Here is a 22,279-nt window from a genome sequence, read left to right on the forward strand (position 1 = left end):
GCAAGAGAACTACCAAAGAATCTGCCTTTTGGCTTAACATTTTGTTCTGCTCCCTGTACGCTCTTTTTCACTCCTCTGGTTTGTAGTAATATAACCCTTTGCACTCTCAGGCTTTATTATTTTTGGCCGAAGATGAACTGTGTGAAAGGCTTCTAATTGCAGCGTCCCCCATGACTGGCAGCGGTACAGACAATCAGGAAGTGAGGCGATTTGATAGGTTTCTAAAATTACACATGTTTGTTTAAGTTGCTGGCAAGGGTCTAGGACAGCTTCAAACTGAACCAGCAGACTGCAGCCTGCAGCTGGGGGAGCCACACTGCACCTTTATCAAAATGCACTGCACGTATTTTGTTTCTCACACCTAGCAAGAAGCCGGCCTTATGTTATCACCACTGCATCCTTCAGTGCCTCTGCTTTAAAAATAGATGTGCTTTCAGTGCTCTATACTGTGGGACCTACTGAATAGTTCAGGGACTGCTTGCTTCCTGCCACAGTGACCTTTTCTTGGAAAGTGCTGCACAATACTCACAATCCAGTATGTTTACAGGACATTCCACATAAGCTGTTTTAGCTGCTGGGACAACAAGCTTCTTTCAAAATGATCTTATCAATATATAACCAGTTTCGAATATTTCTGGAATGTTTTTAGTCTTAAATTGAAGAACTCTCTCTACTGAAGCAGTAGTATCTGAAGACAGACTGTCACACAAAAGACTAGTATAGCCATGTCACAAAGATGGCTGCAGTGGGTGATGCAATACCAGAAACAGGAACCAACACAAAATAAACAGGTGGAGTTTTGTGAAGCTGAGCGATCGTTACCGCTCAGCATTTAATAATTAAACAAGCACAAAATAAAAGGTTGCAAGACATACAAAACACAGGACACAGCACTTTAGCCAAAATAAAGAGATGAAACAAAACAGACTAACACTTAAACAAACAGTGGACTAACAGACAAACAAACACGGTCAAAACAATTATTTACTTTCGTTTTTACTTTCTGCTGTCCACACCCGCTCTCCACTCCCAAACACACAACCCCGGGTGAGTGAAAATATGCTGCTTTTTTGCAGCTGTATCAAGACTAGATTGCTAATCAGTCATTCAGTTGGAGTCTCGGCACAACTGCTCGTGAATGAATAAAGTGAAAATCCCCATGCTCACATATTATTACATTTTACTTGCACGTGAAGTGCTGTGCAATCCTCGTGCCTAAATACAAACATGCATTTTAAACACTTGTGTTACACAGACCCGTTTATATCCCATGTACCAATGACTGTACACCAACATTAACTCACTACACGTAACATACAACACAAATAAATAGCCCAGGGGCGGGGCACTTTGTCACAAGCCATTAGACATAATTTGAAATAGCAACACGTTAAGTGCTGTTCAGATAATGCTTAGAGGGGGGACCCCCTTTTTAAGCAAGCCAAGTGGGTCAATGGCAGTGTCACCTAGTGGTTTGTGTATTTGCTTCTGTTTTCAGTCAGCCGGCACCTCAACACTTCCATCTGTTGGGACTGCATCGGCTCACCCTGCAGACTGTTCAGTACATGGATCCTTACGCTTTCTTACAGACAGGGTACCCGTTACAAAGAAACATTTGAAATACAGATACTATTCACTTTGTAACAGTGATTCATCTTATCAGTACTTGTTTTAACATGAAGGCCAGCTCTCTGAGATCTGATTTATTAGGTTTTAGAGTTCAGAGCCTTTCGTGTTGTTCAAGCAAAGCACTTACATTGATACAGAATATTGTGCATTCTGCCTGTCTTTGTAATATTGTTTTATTTTCAGAGAAACTACATTGATAAAATATATTGCAAAAGGAATAACGGACCTGTTTATAGAAAAAAAAAAAATACACAAGGGCCGTTCCATGAAAAATTACATTACACTAGTCACATCACCCAAGAATTATTGATGGTCAGGTGTGTGTATTTTAAGTTATGGTATATCATCACAATTTGGGCTTTCATTGATATTGACAACTTATCAATGCAGCAAACCACTTCAGGGAGTGGCCTCACCAATTACAATTTAGTAAACCATGACATTCTTAAATTAATCATTTTACATACAAAAGGTTGGTGTAGCCCATTAAATAACACTAAATGTTCACAATATCAATGAGGTGAGGTGTGCTCGGTCGCATGGGAGCATTTCCTCAATCCCTGGTTCCCTTCATTCCAGCTATTAGAGAACGTTGCTGCAGTGGAAGGCAACTAGAGTGTTGATTGGTTTAATTAATATGCCTGTTCTGTCACAGTGCTCAACCCACATGCAGAATATATTGTGGACTACCAGCGGTCACACCACAATCTTTAGTCAATCCCTTGTTTATCACACTTAAGACAGTGTCATTGGGGGGTGTAAGAAAGCATATTTGATTACAAAGCAAAACAAGTAAAGATAGTAGGCTCCCCAACCACAGCTATGGCAAGCACCTGGTTTTGGCGAGGCACATGGAATTACTCTCAGCTGCAGCCTCTGTCTCGCACTCCTCAGGTGTTCAGCGGGAAGCGGCCTGACTCAGAGTTCCAGCCTCAGCCAGCCTCCACCTTCCGCAAGGTGTGCACCCCACCCCCCCAGGAGAGTCAGCAGGCTCTCACCTGCCTGATCAGCGAGAAGGACTTGGCGCTCTTCGAGAAGCTGGGAGATGGCTCTTTCGGGGTTGTCAAGCGCGGAGAGTGGTTCGCGCCCACGGGGAACGTGGTAAGTGGCTCTGCCTTTAACCAAGAGAAAACAGAATACTGAAACAGTGGCAACCATCTCCTTTAAAAGCAGTAGTTCAGGATTTCCATTTGGTTTAGAAAGCATCAAAAAGACTTTTACTTAATATTGTTTTTCACAAAATCCATCGTTTTACTGTAGTATGCCTTACAAAAGTTAATCATAGTAACACCATAGCAAATTGTAACTAGGCATGGTAAAGCATAGATAATCACTGTGAAGCCCAGAGAGGTACTGTAAAGCTTATTAGAAAATGAGACAAACTATGGTAGAAATCATGGGAGAAGTTCAAAATTGTGGCAAAAATTTATAAGAGATGACAAGGAGAAAAGATCATGTAGTGTCCTTAATATTTTTTAATAGGCTTTTACTAGAATTAATATATTACTTTTCTTTTGCAAAAGATTGTTCCATATTAGCAGAAATGCATAAATAAACTGTACAAAGTGCATTGTTTAAATACATGTAAATATTTCAAAGTTAAAACCAGTTCCCATTTCCCTTGATGTTATTTGGCTGTGTTGTTCACTGCTGTATTATTAGATGAATGTTGCTGTGAAATGCTTGAAAACTGATGTCCTCAACCAGCCAGACACCTTGGATGACTTCATCCGGGAAGTGAATGCCATGCACTCCCTTGACCACCAGAACCTGATCCGCCTGTATGGTGTGGTTCTCACACACCCCATGAAAATGGTAAGAGGAAACATATTAAAACAATACACATGCTAACTGCACTGTTATACTCATATGTGAGGCCAGGGTAACAACCAAATTAAATAAAAAACAAACAAATATTGTCTTACCTTTTATATTATCACAATAGTTTAGCTTTCCAGACTTTATTAACCCTGTTCACCTTTTCACAACACTGTCCTAATACAATTCCCACAGAACAGAATGCAAACAGAAAGTCTAGTTGCCACTTGAAAAAAATTAATAAGTTAATGCCTGTTGCTGATTTGTGAACATACTTGCTAATAATTATTTGCTGTTTGTGCACTATATTTTTAAACCACTTGGAATTTTGTATGCTTGGAATGTCTTGTACAAGTTTGATTGCTGCACATCTACAGGTAGTCGACAGTCAGTCTTCTGTAGATTTATTTAGTATTGAAAGAATTAGTTGTGTGTTATTCTAGTGGTCAAGAGAAATACATGAAGAAATACAGTAGTGCTGTCGGTTTTAATGACATGCTTTTAGGTATTTTCTTGTGCAATATGTAGTTATTATCTCCTGCTTATATATGTTACACTTACCAGAATCTGGGGATAAAATGAGGAATCAGATTTTGTAATTGGACATACGGGGATGCTGGTTATGGAGATCTACGATTTCCTGATTCTGTTAGTTTAAATTTTGTATTAACAGCTGGCTGTTACTAACATCGTATTTTACTGTATCGTGCTTGTTTACCAGGTAACTGAACTGGCACCTTTGGGCTCAATGCTGGACCGTTTGAGAAAGAACCAGGGACATTTCTTAATATCAACCCTGTGCCAGTATGCCATCCAGATCGCCAATGGCATGGCCTACCTGGAGTCAAAGAGATTCATCCACCGAGACTTGGCTGCCAGGAATATCCTACTAGCCTCTAATGAACTGGTAAAGATAGGTGACTTCGGACTTATGAGGGCACTGCCCAAGAATGATGATCACTACGTCATGCAGGAACACCGCAAGGTCCCCTTTGCATGGTAAGCTCCGTGGTAAACCTGCTGAACCCAGAGTGAATACAGCCTGTTTATGTCTACTTTTAAATACAAATAATATATATTAGGAACAACCAGAAGAAGATGGCAGCACCGGATACAAAAGAGTCAGTGTAACCCACCATATCAGATTTATGTTTAACAGTTCATGTCAGCTGAAGCAATCAGATAAACCACTCCCAATTCTTTTAGGTGAGAGGCTTGATATTGATTTTTTTTCCACGCTTCCTTGGATTTTTCTATTTGATATATTATATGAGAGAGAGTTCAAATGAAAAATAGGCTCATCTTGTACAATGGTTGAGTGTGTGGAATTTACCAACATTTATATGTGGACTGTAATAATGCTAAAGCTAATAAAAATAGTTCAATGTAAAGCCTAGTTAGCACATCTTTCATGGTTTGTTTTGCAGGTGTGCCCCGGAGAGCCTAAAGACCCGCACTTTTTCACATGCGAGTGACACCTGGATGTTTGGTGTGACACTCTGGGAGATGTGTACATATGGACAGGAGCCCTGGCTAGGACTCAATGGCAGCCAGGTTACCAGTGTATAATAAATAAATATACAGTATATACAAGTTCTACACATCCTCAGTACATTATTAAACTTACTGTCAACCTGCTCAATAGCACTAACCTTTATGTCTCAGTACAATGCATGCTTTGAAGTCCGTTTATTGCCATACACCATCATATATTTGTTTAATAATTATAGCTACCTAAGAACAAATGAACAGTTACACTAATCTTAATGTGACAATTTCCATCTGATACAAACTATGTGGTAGAAAGAAATGTCAGCTGGCTGTAGCAAGCTGATGTTTGAAACTGCCAAGCTTTTCCCTATTTCATGTGGTGAACATGCCACATTGTTATAGCTGTAGCTTGTGATTAATTATGATGTGGGTGTTTCCAAGTTGTTGTTGGTATGTGTCTAGAATAAGAGCACCTGTTTTTGAGTTTTGGCCTCTCATGGGTCAAGTTTATGAAGGATAGTTATTGCACATGTTTTGACTGGAGGTCATCTACTTTTTTACATTAATGACAACAGTAATGTGATAATATCCTTGACAAGGGATATGCATGTTACAAACCAAACTAGAAATAGTCAAGCCAGGTGGTGTTAAAACTACAGGCAACCTTCTTCTGTGATCCTGATATCATAAATGAAATAAAGCACTGACACTGTTTTGACCCTTTACAGATTCTCCATAAGATTGACAAGGAGGGAGAGAGGCTCTCCAAACCCGAGGACTGCCCCCAGGATATCTACAACGTGATGCTGCAATGTTGGGCACAGAAACCTGATGACCGGCCTACCTTTGTAGCACTCCGAGAGTTTTTAGTGGAGGTGAGGGTCAAGGGTCAAAAAGAATAGAGGGAATAGGTATTTTATTTATTTAAAAAATATACAGTAGTTCTTATAATAATTGTCTGGGTTTCCAGCAGCTTGTAGATAACAGGTAACCTGTGGAGATTAGCAAATATGACACCAAAGGCCCAGTGCAGTGGGTTTAGCAACACTGTTAATTCAAACTATAGCCGTTATGGAATCAGGTCAAATTACTGGATTAAGAAACAATGATAACATTACACTACTGTTTGGAACAATTTATTAGAGGAGTACATCTATACTTGGCACTGTTTCATTATTACAAAATAAGTATGTGTAATACTGTGGCAAAGTGCCCTGCCCCTGGACTATTTATTTGTTTATGTGTGTTACATGTAGTGTGTTAATGTTGGTGTATAGACACTGGTACACAGGATATAAATGGGTCTGTGTAACACGAGTGGCTTAAAATGTATATTTGTATTTAGGCATGAGGATTGCCCAGCACTTCACATGCAGGTAAAATGTAATAATGTGCGAGCACAGGGAATTGCACTTTATTAATTCACATGCAGTTGTACCGAGCCTCCAATTGAATCATTGATTAGCAATCTGGTCTTGGTACAGCTGCATAAAAGCAGCATGTTTTCACTCACTCAGAGTTGTGTGTTCGGGAGTGGAAAGAGAGGAGAAACGTAAAGTAACCGATATCAGTTGCTACGAGTGCTGGAAGGACCAGCACCGTACTTGTTTTGTGTAGCGTTAGTCCACCCTGTTTTGTTAGTGTCTGCTCGTTTTGTTTGTCTGTTTATTTTGGCCGCAAGTGCAGTTTCCTGTTTTGGTGTCAGTGTTTTGTTACCTTTTTATTCGCTGTCTGTTTACTTATTAAATGCTGAGCGCAACCAAGTGCTTAGCTTCACCAAACTTCACTTCTCTGTTTATTCTGTGTTGGCTACTGGTTCTGGTCTGAAGTGACCCACTACCACCATCTTTGTAACAAATAACCATTGTAATTCTGACCTTTTCAGATCAAAACATTAAACCACCATTGGTAAAGCACCAAAAGCAACAAGTCAGGACACATTGTAAGCAGGTGGTAGATTTCTAAATCCTGCAATTTCTCCTTTAAGGACATTGACCAAACTAAATATGTCTAGTCAATCTCACTTAATATGTATTGCCATCATTGAATAATCTCTGATTTTCTGAGGCTTGGGTATATTCTATACTCTGTGATAATGCAGTTACTTCTTTTGGTTTTATATTGCCTCTTGTGCCTGTGTTTAAACACCCCCTAGCTAAAGATCCAGTATGTGAAAATTAAAGACATAGGGACTGTCACTTATAAATGAGCTTTTAATACAACAGCATGGTCTCTTGTGGTGATAACAATAATGAACCCTTGTAAATTGAATTTCAGTATGTTGTTGCTTGTATTTATTTCTCTTCAACTATTTTCTCCCACATACAAGCACATGCACATGTCCTTGTGTATATGCACACGCCACACACATGTACCTGGTAGTGCAGTTTTACAGTATGTAAAAAATAGCCTTACTTGACTCAGTTTACATTGAAAATGTTTCTAGAAAGTTTGCAATCTTTAAATACCCCCCCAGGCTCACCACATTTATCCTTTTTGTATGTTTTGTCTGCTTTTAAAATGACTTCTTGCTACAGCTGAGGTGAAGGAATTTGTTTCAATTCCTACCAAAGCCTGTTTGTTTATTCTCTACAGACTATGCCAACAGACGTGCGGGCGCTGCAGGATTTTGAGGAACCGGACAAACTGGTTATTCAGATGAACGATGTCATTACAATCATTGAAGGCAGGTAGGTCAAGGGGTTTGAAACCAACCTTTCCAGTAAGTTACAGCAATACATCTGAGACAAAGCCATTTTGAAATGTGTCCCCTTCTGCCACTCCCAGTACAATATTGGTCCTTATCGTTTCATAAAAGCCACTTGATTGGGTTGTAGACTGCAGATGGAACCAGAGGTAGACAGACCTATTGTGAATTATTGAAACGAGCTGAGATGTACTGACTGGTTTTATTATGCAGGTGGGAATGTGCTATACAGTAAATTCCTAACCAATGCAGCCATCTTTACTAAACATGTATAAGTGAGTTACGGTAAATGAAGTGGTGGTTAATTTCCATAATGAGAGTTGCATATTTGACGTTGACATTCATTTTCTATGTAGATGACATGTTCTGTCATTTGTGATCGCGGTGGCCAAAGCTACTTTTTTTTACCGTTGTAACCAGGGCTGAAAATTACTGGTGGAGGGGTCAGAATAAGCGCACCCTGAAGGTGGGCCAGTTCCCCCGAAACACTGTGACTTCCGTGGCAGGACTGTCAGCCCAAGACATCAGCCGACCCCTTAAAAACAGCTTCATCCACACAGGGCATGGTGACACGAACCCTCAGCGCTGCTGGGGGTTTCCAGACAAGATCGATGAGTATGAAACTGCTCTGTATATACTGTACACGTTTGAATGTGTAGGGCTGCTTTAAGAGTAATTGCATTCACATTTCATTTGTATTGCAATTTCGCAAATGGTGTTAAAAGTCTATGTTAAAATTATTTCACCTGAGCTCAGGAGCTGCTCTTCAGTTCCAGTTGCCCATCGTAGACATATTTAACAGAAATCTTTAAAGTGTCTTTAAAGAAAGTAAGAGCCCATGCCCTCTAGATTAACCACTTTGGATCAAGTTTCATTGTGTTTTGCTGGCAGTGTTGCTACTTATTAATATAAAGACACTTGATGGTCTAGCATACATTACAGTGGCTCTCAAAAGTATTCACCCCCTTGGACTTCCACATTTTATTGTGTTACAACATGGAATCAAAATAGATTTAATTAGGAGTTTTTGCCACTGATCAACCCAAAAAAAGTCCATAATGTCAAAGTGAAAAATAAAATCTACAAATTGTTCTAAATTAATTAAATAGAAAATAGAAAATAATTGATTGTATAAGTATTCACCCCCTTGAGTCAATATTTGGTAGAGGCACCTTTGGCAGCAATTACAGCCATGAGTCTATTTGGATAAGTCTCTACCAGCTTTGCACATGTGAACACTGCAACTTTTCCCCATTCTTTGCAAAATTGCTCGAGCTCTGTCAAGTTCGATGGGGACCTTTGGTGAACGGCAATTTTCAACTCTTTCCACATATTCTCAATTGGACTGAGGTCCAGGCTTTGACTGGGCCACTCCAGGACATTGACCTTTTTGTTTTTAAGCCATTCCAGTGTGGCTTTGGCTGTATGTTTAGGGTCATTGTCCTGCTGTAAGATGACTCTTCTCCCAAGTCCCAGGTATCTTGCAGACTTCAGCAGGTTTTCCTCCAGGATTTCTCTGTACTTTGCTGCATCCATTTTGCCCTCTATCTTCACAAGCTTTCCAGGCCCTGAAGCAGAGAAGCACCCCCATAGCATGATGCTGCCACCACCATGCTTCACGGTAGGGGTGGTGTTCTCAGAATGATGTGCGGTGTTAGGCTTGCGCCAAAGAGCGCTTAGCTATGGACAAAAAGCTCTATTTTGGTCTCAGACCATAACATTTTTTTCCACTTGGTCTCAGAGTCTCCCACATGCCTTCTGGCAACCTCTATACAAAATTTGATGCAAGTCTTTTTCAACAATGGCTTTCTTTTTGCCACTCTCCCATGAAGGCCAGTTTTGTGAAGCACCCGGGCTATTGTTGCCGTATGCACAGTGTCTCCCAGCTCAGCCGTAGAAAACTATAACTCCTTTAGAGTTGCCATAGGCCTATTGGTGGCCTCCATGACTAGTGCCCTTCTTGCCCGGATACTCAGTTTTTGAGGACAGCCTGTTTTAGACATATTCACAGTTGTGCCATATTCTCTCCATTTCTTAATAATGGACTTTACTGTGCTCCAGGGATATTCAATGCCTTGGAAATGTTCTTATATCCTACCCCTGATTGGTGCTTTTGAAAAACCTTATTCCGGATTTGCTTTGAATGTTCCTTCGTCTTCATGATGTAGTTTTTGTTAGGAAATGTACTAACCAACTGTGGGACCTCCCAGAGACAGGTGTATTTAACCTGAAATCATGTGAAACACCTTAATTGCACACAGGTGGACTCCATTCAACTAATTATGTGACTTCTAAAGACAACTGGTTGTACCAGAGCTTATTTAGGTGTGTCATAGCAAAGGGGGTGAATACTTATGCAATCAGTTATTTTCTGTTTTATATTTGTAATTAATTTAGAACAATTTGTAGATTTTATTTTTCACTTTGACATTGTGGACTTTTATTGTGTCAATCAGTGGCAAAGACTCCTAATTAAATGCATTTTGATTCCATGTTGTAACACAATAAAATGTGGAAAAGTCCAAGGGGGGAAGAATACTTTGGCTAGCCACTGTACATATGTCTATAATGGTCAACTAGAACTGAAGAGCAGCTCTTGAATGTTTACAGTAAAAACCAAAAGACTGTAATTGAAAATTTTAATTTGAAGCTACTTTCTCATTTAAAGTCCTGCATTAGAATCTACTGCATTACTACAGATGTTCAAGTAGACTCCGTCCCAAATCCAGTTGCAAGCTGTCCTGTAATACAAATGACATTTACCAGCACCACTAGAAGGAGGCAATACATTATATATAGGCTGGCAACTATTCAATTTAAATTTTTTGCCAAATCGATTATTATCAACGTTTATTTTCGAAAGAGTTTACCGTTTTTTTTATCTTTATTTTTCATTTCAAGCAGAGAATTGGTGAAATCGACCTTTATGCTTTAAAAAATACATAAACAAATGTTATTCCGTTGAAAAACATCTCATTTAGCGAAACCACTTTATTATATTTAACACTGAACAAAACCATGGTTATCAACATTCCAATTGAAATAACGTTTGGTAGCAGAGCTATACCTTGTAAAGATAAAGATCCTACACAAATTAAAAAATTGTATCAAATAAACCATTGAAAACGCAGCATGTAAAAGTGTATCACACAGACTTTTATAGCATAAATTTATTTATCTGTTCAATACATTTATTTATCTGTTTCAATACTTGTTGGAGTGAAGTGTATGTTTAGAGGAGGAGTTCATGGGTTCCTTATGGGTTCCAATTTATGGGTTACAAATGAGTGTATGTGTGTTGACAGTGTGGGAACTTTCCTGGACTTGGGAGAAGATTCTTACCTGGACATAAAGTAATTGTAAAGCCACAATTTCCTATTCTAGTAGATCTCCTGGTAATTGAAAGACAGTCAATGGAAAAAGTAAAACAGATGATATATATATATATATATATATATATAATATATATATTTTCGACTGCTTTCACATTGTTAAAGAAAGGGGATGAGGGTTACGCACACAAATAAAACAATTCCCTCTGTGAAAACAATCTCAGGTGTCCATTTACAGTACAGAAATATTGCACAAAGCAGCCCTTCTGTTGAACTACCTGACCCCAAAACTGTGATTTAAAGGCTGTCCAAGCACTAGAGTCATTAGTCACTAGAGTAAAACAATTAACTTACCTCTCATCTGCATAACACCTTTCCTGCCTGTCCGTAATCGCTCTAGCTCTAAATAATCTGACTAAAACCTCAAAAAAGATTTGAAATCTGACACAAGTTTAGAAAAAAAGGATCATCTATATAAAAATGCGGTATCTGTGAAATCAATGAAGGTAGGTTTCCCAGTGGCCTCCCTTTTGAAAAGCACTGCAACATGAAGTGCAGGGTGAGTAATGCAAGCTGGTTTGCGCCAGGTAGCTGATGCTGGTTTGTGACCCACATGGAGTGTTTCATTGACCTTTGCATTCCCTTGGGTTAGAGAGGATCTTTGACTGTGGATAATTCACTTCATCCAACTCCAGCAACCCCGTACTGGTCAGGTGCTCAACAAGGCCAGCCAGAGATTAGTCAGTGTGGGCCTCACCTCCAGGCCGCAAGTTTGATGAGCAAGCCTGCAGATATCATGGCCACTAATTTCATTGAAATCATTTAAATTGCTATTTCATTTTGCTTTTAGCCTGTACTTGGGTAATCCTATGGACCCACCTGATGTGCTGGGAATGGGTGTGAATGCTGCCAGACCAACTCAACTTCCAGGAAGGTCAAAAAGTAAGCAACAGCTGGTCAACTTGTTATGGCTTTTTATGTGTAGTTTAGTTTAAAATGTGACATCTTGAACTGCCCAAAACACGCAAAAATTCTATATTAAAATAAGCATGTTTAATTCTTATTATACAAAGGATGTGTGCTTTGATGTGAAGATAAAAAAATCTGCATTATATAGTTTTACTTATGTTGATGTGCTATAGAAACAAAACTATAGTTATAAAATGGCAAAGAAAGAGGGATCAATCTCATTGGCTAATGAGTCTTCTAACCTGTGCAATTATGTCACAATACCAACACTACTTGTTTCTAGCTTTACCGACATTGGCCATGATTGTTATGTAGCATTTCAGCTGTGTGACTAACATTCGGAATATAATTGTGTAATTATGAAAGTTCTGAATCCTTCCATCCTAACTAAAGTGAAACGTCTACTCAATGTCTAACACTAGCATTGTTCCTTTAATGCTAGATTTAGTATTTATTGTTTAAAAAAAAGTGCTACCAAAGTTTTATTTTCTCACCGCCAATGACCATTAGTCACATTGTCAGCGGTCCTTTTTCTTCTGTTAAATATTATCTACTGATGTTCTGTTCTAGGCCATTGGAGTGCACAAAACAATAACCTGTTTAACTGTCATCATCTTCTCTTCACATTCATTCTTTGTTCTTTCTATTTTGTCTCTTTGCTTACTGCCATGCTTCAGAGGAGCCCCCTCCACGCCCCCCTCAGCCAGCGATCCTAGTCAAGAGTAAGTCTGGCCATTCTCTCTGGTTTAGGCACTGTTCCTGCCCTCTCTGTTCTATTCTAGCCCCACTCTTCAAAGGTATATCGTGCACCTTCTTTCCTGATTGCCTTGCTGTGTGATATGCCTGGTTTGCTGTGAACACAAACCTTATCTTTGTTAACATATCTCCTGACCCCAAAGCCAGACTGCCAGCATTTCACAAAAATTTTTATTTTGGGGGTATTGAAACATTGACTTTCTAATTAAATAACCACACTTGTACAACATTCCCAGTATTTTATCTGTCAGAGGAACATAGTGTGTGTGCTCAGTTACAAATAGTGAGTGGCTAGTTAAGATAGTTGTTACTTCTGTAAGGTGCCTATATCATTTGCTTGTAATGAAAATCTTTTTTGTGGGCTTCAATAGCTGATGAGAGTTTAGTTCTCATTTCACTGTATGAATTGTTTGTTATTAAACTCATTTTAAAAAAAGGTGTTTAGAACAACACAATTTGATTTGCATGAAAGTATCAGATTGGCACTAAAAAATACTTGTCGATACCTAGGTACAGCAAGTGGATCACTGTGTAAAAAAGAAATAGCTCTCACTCATTCTATTAATTGTGACTCAGTTTTGAGAACCAGTGTATTTGAACAATACAAGCAACTGCCACCACCTGTAAGGTTTTAAAGGCCTTACTGGTTATCACACAGTCTGACCTTTTAGTCATGTAGTTTTGCAGATACAAAACCTTCTCGCAGTTCCATAGAATGAAAACTGCCTTTCTATAACTTTGTTCTGTTGTGTTGCAAGGAGCACTTTGTTCAATTTACTCTGACATACAATTTAAGATCTATTGATGCAGGACTCATCTTACCTAAAACCAGGCTACACACTATGGGTAATAGAGCCTTTTGTTGTGCAGCACCATGACTGTAGAATTCTTTGCCCAGAATGACTCTCTGACAGTGGACTTTTTAAAATATTGTTTTAAAGACTTTTTTATTATTATTATGGCTTTTAAAGTATCATTTTTGTAGTTGTGTGGTTTTTATGTATTGTCATGTGTTTTTGTGTATATCCTTGTACAGCACTTTGAGATTCTTGAAAAGCACTTATAAATAAAATGTGTTATTATTATTATTATTATTATTATTATTATTATTATTATTATTATTATTAATTTGGATAAAAACTGGCTTTTGTGTTTGCTAGTCCCCAAAAATAGGAATTCCTTTTGCAAGAGCTTGCAAACCACAGAGAAGGAGGAAGCATTGTATTTAACCTCAAATCAGCCAAATTGTTTGATTAAATGTCAAACTGCATTTGATTTATCTTATATTCAACTCTACTCTTCTGAAACCTCACAGTTATTTTATTGCCTAGCTGTAAATGACGTACGTTATGTTAAAAGCCATTGGTTGGCTATTGATACATCATGAGTTCTACTTTTGAGATGATTATTTTCATAACCTGCAGTTTAATTTTCTGCCCAGATGATAAATGATAGCTATGACTTGAATAACGCTGATTTTGACAGGTCTTCAGAGCTCAGAAATTACACCAGCTGCATGTGTTCTTTGTTCTTGTTCCTGTTTTTAATGTGATTTTTAAATAAACTCTTGATTGATTTTAAGAAGACTAATTAATTATTTTTAAGAACAAATTGAACCCACCTTACACTCCTCTGTTCCACAGTTTCAATAGATTACTTTTTTTGAGGGGAATTTTAAGTCAGTAATCTCATCTTTTCACTCCGTCTTTTTTTTAATCTTGAATTTGAATACAACCTGTGCCAGTGTTTCTATGGTGATGACTGTTATTAAGATGTTATTAAGGCAGGTACTTAATCTATCTTTTCAAAGTGTTAAAGATCAATAATTAATCATTTAGAGGCTGCATCAGAGAGCAAAACCCAAGCTTTTCTACGCATAGTACAGTGGCACCAATGTTATTCAGTTACCCAGTGTTTTAATATACTAGATGTGTAAAGCACATGTTAACAGTAAATTATCTACTTTATTTTTTTACTATTTCTTTAAATGAACAGGAAGTACAGCAGAGAAATTAAAAATCAAAATAAACTTTATCAGATGTTTGAATATAGGAATGTGTGAGATCTTACAAATTATGGCTACACAGTTGAGGTAAGATTCACTGGAGTTATTTAGTTAGCTCTGTAGTACTTGCAAAAGGTTCTTGTTACCACTGTTTTTTTTTCATTCAAGAAGATTGAGGTGTAAACCTTGTTCTGTGTAATCCGTAGGTTAACACCTGGCCTGTTCTCTAAACGGATTAAATGCACAAACCTTATCAAGTTGCATATGTCTCTTCCAAATGGCTTTCACCTAAAAGGACTAACTTCTACCTTTTCATATGTCTGACAAAACAGAGCCCTGCTATGACCCTGTTACTGAGGAGGAGGATTTCACACCCACAGGCTTAAAGAAACTCTCCCTGAAAAAACAAGGACCAGCCAAGGGTCTCAAAGTGGTGAAACCAGCTGCGTGGGTCACTGGCACAAAGATAATTGACCAGCAGTGTTTTGGGGGCAAGCCAGCAGGGCCCCAAACCAACGAGGTGTCTCTGATTGACTTTGGAGAGGAGATTCCTCCAACCGACCCCTCACCAGTGGGGGAAATACAGATTCCGATGCTGGCTAAATTAGCTTTGAAGGCAGACTCAATACTTGACAAAACCCCACCCCAGAGTCCTACTGGGGTCCTTCCTCGACCCCTGCACCCTACACCTCTGGTTGACTGGGACTCCAAACCCCTGCCTCCCCCTCCCGCTTATGACGATGTAGCCCAGGATGAGGAGGACATAGAGGTCTCTTCCATAAACAGTTCTGAGCTGTTGGACAGGAAGTCCAAATATGCAACAGTGAATCTCCAAAAACTTAAGGAGAAGGGAGAGACCAGCTTTGGCTATGTCCAAGAGACTGATTCAGGGGGAAAGCCCAAACTGGAGGACAACCTCTTTCTGCCCTGCAAGCAGAGCCAACAGACCAACTTCTCAGTGTCTGCAGAGATCTTCGAGGAGCTCCAGCATGAGTGCATGAAGAGACTGAACGTTCCTGTGGTCTCACCTCAACCCTCCTCCCCCAGCCCCACAAACCTGGAGCTCCACAAGCAAATCGTCTTGTCTTTCTCTGAAGGGAAGCCACAGATCCCGCCACGGATACCCATCCCACCTCGGCCCATCAAACGGAACGATTACGGCCGCTGGTCCGGGGATCTGTCTCCGGCTTCGGGAGGCGAGGAGGTTAAACCCCCTCAGATCCCACCTCGAGACCCTTTATCGCAGCCCAATTCCAGAACTCCAAGCCCCATGAGCCTCCACGTGGGCTCCCCCCAGCAAAGGTCAAGCCTTTGCTCGACAGTATCCTTTGGCTCATACCTTTCCACCTCCCCAGGCAAGCTAATGCCAACCACCCAGAGCTTTGCATCGGACCCCAAATATGCCTCGCCCAAAGTCATTCAAGCACAGGGCAAGGACTGCACTAAGGGCCCATGCATTCTGCCAATTGTCAAAGATGGGAAAAAAGTCAGCAACACGCACTACTACCTCCTCCCAGAAAGGCCGTCCTACCTGGACAAGTACGAGAAGTTTTTTAAGGAGACTGAAAACCCGGAAGACGGTTCCACCAAACACAGCGCTACCACAGCAACAGTACGACCAATGGTCCAGGTGTCTGACTTCAAAGCTAACTTCTCCTCCAACAACAGCAACTTGGGGGCCAAAACCACAATGAAGACAACATACAGCCTGCAAAAGCTCATCTTTGACGGGTCTGTCGGGAAGGCAGAGGGAGCCAGGCCTACTGACAAAATCAGATTGGTAAGTATTAAGAGCTGTGATAAGAGTGCTTGTGAATCTGGGATTTATAATAAAGCATCTGAAAGGCTCTTTCAGGAATACTGTTAAATATATATGGCTGTCAGAAATATTAGTGCTGTACATATCTTAAACAAACTATGTACAAAAGAACAAAACAAAATACGATGGGAGTCCGGTGGTAACAACCAAGACTGAGATCGCAGTACATTGCTGAGCCTGATTTGACTGAAGCTACCACACACTTTGAGGCAATAATAGGGAGACTGTGAACACAAAGCAGTGTATAACATTGGGATAAAATTTAATAATTGAACAGGATTTCATTAGGTAACAGAAAGCAACAGCAACATGGAATTCTATAGTTGTGTTTTAAATATCTGAATATCCCTAATTTAAAGTAGAAAAATAAGAAAAGACCAAATGATTTTAATTACAAGAAAAAAGGAACTAGTGCTTGGAAATTGATTTTAAATTCTTTGTTTAACATACAGTATGTGCCCCTAGGCAGAGTTTAGAGTGGAGGAGAATGTACATTGATGCTTGGTTATCATAACTGTTTTCTAATGTGGTTCACAATAAAAGGGGTGTTTAAAATAAATTTCTAGCTTCCCTGCTTGAGAAATGTAATACATTTAGGGGCTACCTTTCCCATATGTACCTCATTATCTTCTTATAAAATCCTTAAGCTACAATCCGTATAATTTCAAAATTCCTGCAGACCAGCTGGCTGACCAAATAATGAAAGCTTTTTTTAAGATGTGGAAATTAAAACTATTCGTAAACAGTAACTATATCAAGGAGGCGAAGCCCAAGGAGGCTAATTATTGCAACTCATTTTCCTAAGACACTGCCACGGGTGCATATGTGTTAATTTCACCTACAGTACCTCTTCTGAGCAGTGGCTATTGCTTTTAGTCCCAGGTCAAACCTTTTCCTCTCGTACCTTCTTGTTTTGTGTTCAGGTGCAGGAAGCTGTTCATGGGGTGACAATGGCAGAGTGCCAGACAGCGCTGCAGAACCACTGCTGGAATGTCCAGAAAGCTGTGCAGTACCTCAAGGTGCCTTCCTATGATGAAAATAGATAAAAAACTGAATGACATATGTAGCACTATATCCAGTTGTTTGCAGGAAATATTTTGCAACAAGGATAAAACAATTAAAGCTGTTGGCACTTGATAAATCCTGTATCTCTTGTTACACTTCAGTACAGCCATTAAACCATTTAATATTTAACTTAATTATTTATTTTTAATGTGGGGAGGTGGATGGGGAGGGGTGATCAAATGCTTAGCGCCTGATTTGATCAATCTGTACTCTGCCAGGATAAGCCAGTGCTGGATTTTGTCAGAGTATTTTAAAGTGCCATACCCTTACAATAAATGGTTGATGCAATCCATATGGATTTCCTGTTACTGTTAAATGCTCTAAAACAAGTCAAATGCAAGGTATACGTTGAGAAAGATCAACTGATTAGACAAAGCTCCTGAAATCAGCTTACATTCATTTACATCATTTTTGAAGTAAAATTTATAAAAAGGCTTTGGATACTCTCTTTTTTTTCTGAATGATTTTTTTTTTCTAAATTTAAGTCGTGCTGTGACTAACAAAGTCTAACTGTGGTAGCACACTCTCTGATTTGTAAATGTAACAAGGTCATTCACCTGCAAAGTAAACATCAGTCAAGCATTTTTATATACACAATGCACAGAAATGCATTATGTTATTCATTCTACTCACCCATTTGAACATCATGATTAAGCCCAGTTTGTAAGGTTTTGAGTGTCGCCGGAATAGATTTTTTTTCATTATGCCATTTTTTTGTAAGAATAATAATTAATTCTAAATATGCTCCTAAAATGTTAATTGTAGCCTACTATGATTTCTCAATAAATGAACAGTCTCTGTACATTTAGCAACACCGACATTCAGCAGCCTGGTCAGCTGCATAAAAACAGCCAGAAATTAAAGTTAACAGAACTGTTTGTCCCGCTTCAGCTAACTTATGATTGGACTGCTGCAGAGAAAATACAGGTCTTTGATTGGTTGATCATATCACCGGTCTGACTTGAGGAAAACGTTAACTGCAGCTGCCCACCCCTCACCCGTAATGCACAGCAACCTATGGAATGTCCAGATAAAGCAATGGGTCACAAGATGGGTGTATGACATATTTATACAATTAATTTACAGATGTGTGGCAACACACAGCAAAGATAACAGGCAGGACCCCCCTCTATAAACGTCACTATGACGTCAAAAAGAGGCTTACTGCTTGTATGTTTTTGCCACAAATTGACTGGTAATGCATTATATAGGTTTGCATCACCATCAACTTTAGGTAAACTGGACTCGCTATATCATGCAGCATTGAGGTACATTACAAATACAAGATTTAGTACTCATCATTGTATATTATACAATTTGGTAGGCTGGACTTCTTTGGCTTTATGCAGGCTAAAGCACTGGTATATTCTGGTATATAAGGCTATTCAATGTAAATTATATGAATATACTTATTTAAATGAATACCTTATGACTTCCCATAGTAACCGTAGCCTCAGATCTCATTCTTTTTTGCATTGAAAAATCCCAAATGTGCGTACTGAGGCTGGTAAAGGATCCTTTGCTTATTATGCCCCATGGTCCTGGAATGAGTTCCAGTCTAAACTAAAGCTGCAGACCCAGATATCTTTATTGCAATTTAAGAGTAAACTGCATGATTTTGTGAGTGAGAGTTGTAATTGTTTTAAATAGTTGACTACTTCTGTGTATTTTGATTATTGTTTTAAATGTGATTTGCCTGTGTCTTAATAGTATTTTATTGTGTACTTGTTCTTGTTGTCTGACTGACTTGCTGCTACCTGCTTAGCTAGGTCTCACTCGTGAAAGAAGTTTTAATCTCAATGTGACTACAAAGATAATAAATAAATATATATATATATATATATATATATATATATATATATATATATATATATATAGGTATTGCCTGTTGATCTACTAAAAAACGTTTAAAAAAAGGAAGATATTATATTTGTGCTCAGTTTTTGCAAAGGCTTTGTTGGGCACACAAGCCATCGTCTTATATATTAAAGATTATAAAATGACGACTCATGTGTCTAGAAAAAAAAAAAACTGGTTTTCTGAATAAGATGTCTAGAAGGGCTAGTATTCTGATAGTATCCTAAGTGAGTATTCGATATCACGTTTTTGGAATACTGGTATCCAGAATGCGGATGGATTCATTCGGAATACCCTGTTTACATTTCAAATAGCTATTCAAATTTCTCACTATTCCGAATACAACTGGAACAGGTACCCAGATAGTATACCTCATAAAAACCCTGCATTATCTCCTCCGTTTGCTCTGGTACTGGGGAATTTAATATGTTCCTCAACACGTCACAGCAACGCAGTTATGAACCGGTTGAGGTTGCGGGACACTGCTGACTGGGTGATCCCCACCGTATCACGTGCTACCTTCTGGAAGGTCCCGGTAGCCAGGGTACACATACAGACAGACACTACCATTTGCTCAGAAAAGGCATGACTGCGCACGTTTGTTCTGGTCAGGTCTTCATGCAGCATGTGGTATAGATGAGTCGAGACGATACCTTGCTGAGCTCCTTATATGTGTGCCGAGGCCGGTGTACCAATTCAGCATATCTTCGCCTATGTCGGGGTTGCTGTTGCTGGGTGTGCCTTGCATCATTTATATCCACACATCGACGAACACGCTGCATGCTACCCACATTTCCCATTGTTGCCTGTTTGTAGTCTGTGCTGAAATGGTAGTGTGCGCGGAGTTAACGCAGTCCTTTTACAATCCTTATTCTGCGCGTCACAAACCTGGTTTTGTGCTTGGCGCATACCTTCGAATATACCAGGATCACGCATATTGTCGGCCACTCCCCCCATATTGTGCGATCCATACATTTTATTGTTGCACAGCGCAGAATGGATTGTGACACAGCCGTTTCGAAATTGGCAACTTGGCACAATTTCGGCACAATGACCATTTGTGCACTGCACGGTGCACAAACCTTTCGAATATCGGGCCCCATGTTTTGATATACAAGTCCCCTGTAGTGGAATGTACAATTGAATGTCTGATGTCAACACAAGAGAGTCCCCCACCTCCCATCACAAAGATGGCCTGGTCTAAAACCAGATTTTGTCACCTAGTCCGTGGCCAATTCGAGATCGTTTTGTTGTGACACCGAGTGAAGAGATCCCAATTACCAAGAGTTTAAAACACAAAAACGCTGGTACTGTGTGGGAATACAACGTGAGAAACAGAAATTGTGCAACAGGTAGTAGCTTAGTGTCACATTTCTGTAAACTAGCACACCCCAATTTAATATATCCCCTCCCATCAACATTTAATTCAGAAACTGCAAAAATAAAATTAAATATTTCCCAATACCCTCATCCAGGTTGAGCAGTTGTTCTGTCTGGGGCTGAAGACAAGAACGGAATGTCTTAAAATCTTAGAAACATATGACTGGAATCTGGAACTGGCTAGCTCACAACTACTGGACTCCTATAGCACACTGAGGCAAAGGTAGGGGGTCTCATTAGAGGGCATTTTAAATCTGCCCTTTCGCATGCACATTTAAAATATGCAACCTAAATGATGTGAATACAATATGCTACATTCTATAAATCTGGGAAGTATCTGAACACTTCTCAAACAAAGAAGTTTAGTTTCATGCTGAAATGAACAAACAATGAGGAGGAAGTTAGAATTAATAATCTGTTTTCAGTTCATTGTTGTAAAGCACTGACAAAACTAGTGGACTCGCTAGCAATGGTAGTCATAGATACAGGAGAAGGAACTCAAAGGTTTAACCACCTGTCTTGGCTGCTGGTGTAATTGTTGTCCTTTTAATGCTTATCTGTTATCTGGTAGCTTAAAGTTTTACAGAACACATTGTTTCAGTATTGTTTATTAGAAAATTTAGTTGATTGTTTAGATTTTTTTATTCAAGTACATCAAGTCATAAATAACCTGTCCTGAAGGAATAATTACACACATCAACTACAGGAAGTTAAATACAGAACTAGTTTTCTCATGACTAAGCAGGGTTTTGTCCATCCTGATACTCACAAGCCTGAAGCAGCAAAGCTCTGTGCAAAAATCTTCTACGTTACCAACACCTTTTAACATAACTACGTTGTCGGTGTTTGTTTTTCCTTTTTATTTCCGTGAACTTCCTCTTTTAGCACCAATACCAAATTAAATCATATATATTGTCTTTTGTTTTTATTTATAGGCGATGAAGAACTGAAATCCTTCAGTTATTTTGGCGCCACTGGTTTTGTCCATGGAATGTGTGAACAGAGAAACTGCTGCTTGACTAGGAACAAAATCTCAACAGGATTATTGAATACAGTTCCTACCTACATACTGCTGTTCCCATTGTAATGCTGTATATTCAGGCTAAAGGTCATTGCCAACCAATCCAGTATTTCTTCTGAAAAAAGTTCAGCTTGTGTGTGTGTGTGTGTGTGTGTTTGCTTCTAAACAGTGTGCTTTATCTGGGAGGCTCATTATTGTTTTATACAGAGTTTATATATATAATATATATATATATATATATATATTATATATATATATATATATATATATATATATATATATATATATATATATATATATATATATATATTTGCATAATTTAATTTGGCTGCTGTTGTTTAGATGTTGTGTTCGTGTTTTAATTAATTGTTTTTTGACAGGTTTGCTTGCAACTCTATCAACTGCTTTCAAATTTAGCTGGTAATGATAC

At 38.9% G+C, this 22,279-nt stretch overlaps 1 protein-coding gene across 10 annotated transcripts in view; it reads left to right on the forward strand.

The window, feature by feature from the left end:
- Positions 1–22,062, forward strand: part of LOC121326797 (activated CDC42 kinase 1-like) — a 109,297-nt gene extending 87,235 nt beyond the window's left edge. For 2 of the 10 annotated variants that reach the window (XM_041270310.1, XM_041270306.1), the window contains 13 exons: positions 2,503–2,730; positions 3,292–3,444; positions 4,169–4,446; positions 4,875–5,010; positions 5,667–5,813; positions 7,534–7,628; positions 8,066–8,260; positions 11,828–11,919; positions 12,624–12,743; positions 15,040–16,487; positions 17,450–17,545; positions 20,924–21,051; positions 21,764–22,062. In XM_041270310.1, the coding sequence (XP_041126244.1) occupies positions 2,503–2,730; positions 3,292–3,444; positions 4,169–4,446; positions 4,875–5,010; positions 5,667–5,813; positions 7,534–7,628; positions 8,066–8,260; positions 11,828–11,919; positions 12,624–12,743; positions 15,040–16,487; positions 17,450–17,545; positions 20,924–21,051; positions 21,764–21,770 (3,123 nt within the window). In that variant the 3' untranslated portion in view covers positions 21,771–22,062. The remainder of the gene's footprint in view (positions 1–2,502; positions 2,731–3,291; positions 3,445–4,168; positions 4,447–4,874; positions 5,011–5,666; positions 5,814–7,533; positions 7,629–8,065; positions 8,261–11,827; positions 11,920–12,623; positions 12,744–15,039; positions 16,488–17,449; positions 17,546–20,923; positions 21,052–21,763) is intronic. The other 8 variants (XM_041270312.1, XM_041270308.1, XM_041270307.1 and 5 more) reach the window with 8 other exon arrangements.
- The last annotated feature ends 217 nt before the right edge of the window (positions 22,063–22,279 follow it).

This window comes from Polyodon spathula, chromosome 14 (assembly GCF_017654505.1).
Source record: "Polyodon spathula isolate WHYD16114869_AA chromosome 14, ASM1765450v1, whole genome shotgun sequence".
Lineage (NCBI taxonomy): Eukaryota > Metazoa > Chordata > Actinopteri > Acipenseriformes > Polyodontidae > Polyodon > Polyodon spathula.